Consider the following 4,488-nt stretch of genomic DNA (forward strand, 5'->3'; position numbering starts at 1 on the left):
AAAAAATGTGTAAAATATTTATTTTTACAGCGATATCAAATTCATTGATCACCGGGCCACATAAAAACGCCCACCATACACTTTGGGGTAGCAGAGATATAAACGGTAAGTATATCTCCTAATTATATAAAGCAAATAAAAGTTCTAAAGCCGCGAAGGTTTTTTAAACGATTTTGAATTAAAATTTGTATTATGGCTTTCACATTTCGTGCCTAAAAATAAAGTACAGTTTTTCATCGCGATTCTTTAGTTTTTATGAGCTCTATTTTTTCGTACCTATGATTCTAGAAATATGTAATGATTTAATATTCAGAATATCAATATGCATGTTACAACCAATTTTAAATATATTTCTCTTTATTTTCAGAATTTTTTAATAATTACATTCGGACCGAAACTAAAACCGACAGACGAAATCAGGACAAAATTACAAAACACATGGCTTGCTGCAATGATTCTATTTGTGGCATTACTAGCGGTGAAAGAAGGAAGCAGGATGCGGCACATAACGAATGTGTTAAAATTCGACGAAAATTATATGATGCTGGTGTTGCAGACGATTGCTGCAGCACTTGCTCGCATTGTTCCAATTGTTCCTGCCAAAATGCAGATGCCACCAGTTGCAGTAGCATCGATGACTTGGATGCTGATGATAACGACGAGGAGGGACGAATGGCACCACACGAGCTGGTGGTGTCGGCAGAATGTCACCGCTGTAATTTGCGCCGAAGGTCCACAATATCAACGGGAGAAGAGCCAGAAGAGGAAGCTCAGACAGATGACAAATTAACAGCGGCCAGCATTGGCAAACAGGTCGCACAAGAAAAAGAAAATACTACCACAGAAAGTTCAACGCATACTAGCCGAAGAAGCAGTGCAAGTTTCTGCTCCTGCCATTCGAGCACTTGCTGTTGCTGCGAATGCGACTGTGCGGACGAAGCTGGCGATGATGACTGTGAGAGTGCTACAACTGGGCAAATGCACACCGCTAGGGACACTTCGTGTACGGCTTTAACATCTGCGGCAGATTTCGATGCAGAACATTCAAGTACCCTGACGCCTTTGACAAATGCATCGTCAATTGCGTCAACGCCAAACGCTGAAGATGCAGATGTAACACTGCGCAGTTTCAACAACACATTAACAGAGGACATAGGTTCATCACTTAGTCAATCCGCAGAATATTTCTCACTTTCTTCTGGTAATCACCAAAGCCAAAAGTCACCCACAGAAACACCAACGCGAAGGAAACTGAAAATTCCTGGCGAAATTAATCCAGCTGAATCGGTATCGAAATCAACCAATGTTCCAGCGTCTAGTAGGAAGCCCTGCAAGCATTACATCAAACATCATCGTCATAAACGGGACACATCTCCATTGGATAGCTACTTATGACGAAGTGTTTCGCTGGTCGCGTGGCCAGCGATCGATGTGAACTCGCTACTTCAGCAGACGATACGGAAAACAGCCGTTCTCCACGAGCCTGCAATGGTGCAACAAACGCAATCACATGGTAAACAATCAAGCAACAAAACTCATCAAATCAATTTTTAAATAAAAGCAATACCCTTCTGTTTCAGAACTACAGCAGCAATCCGGGACACGACATGGGAGCAATGATAGTTCGACCGCCACGCTGACACCATCAATTACAACAATCATCAAATACCCACCAATGAATAGCACAGCCAATAGCGCTTGTAGCGTCTCAGGCACACCACAACAGATGTCATTGCATTCGCTTAATGCCGTTACGACGGTAACTACTATTTGTGGCAGCAACGGTGCTTCTGTGGTAACTACCGCCTCAGCACCATGTAGTGGTCGTGCAAAACGCACTTCCAAATTTGCGCCTGCATCCTCGGATGCATTCAGCTGTGACCCCATGCTTTTTGGGCAGGAGCGACGATCAACTGAAATAATCTTATAGCCACGTGGCAATAATGGAAGCTGCAAACTGAGGGCTAGGGGCTAGAGTGCCATATTTATGTATTTTACATAAATTTAACGGTATGGAAACGCTAATACTCGGATGGCTGCACCTCCCAATTAAAAATGTGTTATTCATTTTGATGTTTTTATTTTGTCGTGCTGCTATGCTTTCTCTAGTCACTGTTTACCTATTTTAATTGGGTTGAATCCGAATTTTATGATTTGATAGCATGATATTTAGTAAGAGTTCAAACGCAACTTCGTGTTTATCATAAAATTGGTTGATAATTTCCGATCTACAGCATAAAGACTGTTTAACGTAAAATTATTTTAGATCACTACGCCCTTGCGCTTTTGGTTACTTGATCTGAGATTGCCATAAGTCAATATACATATGCGCATGCTAAATATTTTCCTCTCGCCTAATATTTGCAGGTATTATAGATTGATTATTTATGAGTGCTGAAAACCCTACGGTTTTCATATTGTGTGAATACGATTAGATACAAAAATATCTCGAGACTTGGAGAGTTGAAGTTTGTTGTTTCTCGGGGGTTAAATTGTAATTTATTTAAATTATGTAACTACGTATTTGTAAATTAATGTAAAGCAAATATTTAAGAATGTATGAAAATAGCAATTTTTTTATTAATAAAAGTAGTTTTAGATCGAAATTATGTAAGTGTTATGCATTCTAATAAAAATTTACAACTTACCTATATTTGCATATATATATTTTGTTTTGAATAAGAAATTTTTTATAATTTCCTAGAAATTTAATTTAGGCGTAACGGCCGGATAAGATCGTAATTGCAGTATCTATTTGTATGATCAAGCGAAAATCCTTGGTCACATATAAATCAGGGCTGTTTTGGTTAGGTATACTCACAATTGCATATAACGAAAGCGTGCCTGTGTTCAGAAATGCCGGTGTATTCGTGCTGCAATTAATGCGGCAACGTTACTTTTTACGGAAGAGCATCAAGAAAGCAACGTGGATGCAGTATTGCAGTAATTGGGTGTGTTCAGAAATGCATCAGGCCGAAGCATCAGTCTATTTTACTTCTGAACTATTATTGATGGAAATACCGTATTTATGCAACTAAGTTCCAATTAGGTATTTAAGCGTGGTTGCGCATATTGGACATTTCCATCAATTATAGTTCAGTAAAATGAGTGATGATTTGGCTTGATGCATTTCTGAACACGCCCATTATTACTTAGATCGAACGCACTCTGCCTCAAGCCAAAGCATCAGTCTCTTATTTGTAAACTATAATTGATGGAAATGCCTTATTCGGCATTTAACCATCGCTGCGCATATGGATGTCCCCATAATTTATAATTTAAAAATAAAAGACACTGATGCATTGGCTTGATGCATTTCTGAACACGGGTCGTATTCTGTCCTCAATCGATTCTGCCCGTTTTACAAATGGGGCTTGTTCGAGTTGCAATCACAACCTCAGTGTTGCGCAAACCATTAAATAAAGTTCGTTGTGAATTTCTACCAACTTTTAATCAGTTGGGGAGTTGCAACAGTGTTCTAAATTTTCATCAGTGCCGCTTTTATTACGTGCCTCGAACAGGCCCATGCTTATCCATTTTGGATTCAGCTTCTTACGACATGGGTGTGTTCAGAAATGCATCAAGCCAAAGCATCAGACGCTTTTATTTCTAAACTATAATTGATGGAAATGTCCAATATGCTCACCTACGGTTAAATGCCCAGTTGGAACGTAATTGCGTAAATAAGGTATTTCCATTAGTTGTAGTTTAGAAGTAAAAGAGACTGATGCTTTAGCTTGATGCATTAGCTTTATAAAAAGTTTATAAATTGAAAAATGTATGAAAACGTCAATTTATAAAGCTCTTTAAACCTACTTTATTTTTTATGAATAAGGCCATAAGTATTTAAAAAAATTTGTTTGCATTTACGGAAAAGTTTTTAATCGAATAGCTACAGCAATATGTTTTGTTTATTCTGTTATAATACTGCATTTACGAACAAACTTTATCGTACGTGTTGTCTATAGACATTTCATTTTCGCTCGATAGCAAAATTTACTCTTTATTTCGCAGAAAAGGCAATAATTTAATGTTATCTAGTTTAATTTTAATAGTTAGAGAAAAACTTTTTAATTATGTAGATAATTCTGTATATGTTGTAGAATTTGTTAATCCCATGCAGAATGTCTGAATAAAAAAATGCAAAATTGGTATATTAAACTAATTGTGGTGCTTTTATTTTTTTTTTTTAATTTCAAGTCTTAGATGAGCAGTATATGCATGCATGTTGGAATATCAAGAATTAGTAATGGTAGTTCTTCCATTTTTTAGATTTTTGTGTGTGATGATTTTGTGTATTATTTTTTAATGCAAAAGATTAGTTCAAGGTTTCGGAAAGCATATCAATTCGATGCGTTGAGCATGATTTGATGGTATGAATAAATTAACCAACATGTACTTTGTTTTTAGTTGTAACCATTTGAATGAACACAAACAAATAATTTGCCTTTTAATGTTACATTAATATTTTAGTTGTACTTATTCGTG

At 36.9% G+C, this 4,488-nt stretch overlaps 2 protein-coding genes across 6 annotated transcripts in view; both read left to right on the forward strand.

Moving 5' to 3' along the window:
* Nucleotides 1–2,663, forward strand: part of LOC118740940 — a gene marked incomplete in the record, with an annotated part of 4,248 nt that extends 1,585 nt beyond the window's left edge. The window contains 2 exon segments of the mRNA XM_036472705.1: nt 368–1,513; nt 1,581–2,663. Coding sequence (XP_036328598.1) covers nt 368–1,395 — 1,028 coding nt within the window.
* Nucleotides 1–4,488, forward strand: part of LOC118740957 (solute carrier family 66 member 2-like) — a 129,521-nt gene that overhangs the window by 51,473 nt on the left and 73,560 nt on the right. The window lies entirely within an intron of this gene.

This window comes from Rhagoletis pomonella, unplaced genomic scaffold (genome assembly GCF_013731165.1).
Source record: "Rhagoletis pomonella isolate Grant_MI unplaced genomic scaffold, Rhpom_1.0 Rhpom_scaffold_00006, whole genome shotgun sequence".
Lineage (NCBI taxonomy): Eukaryota > Metazoa > Arthropoda > Insecta > Diptera > Tephritidae > Rhagoletis > Rhagoletis pomonella.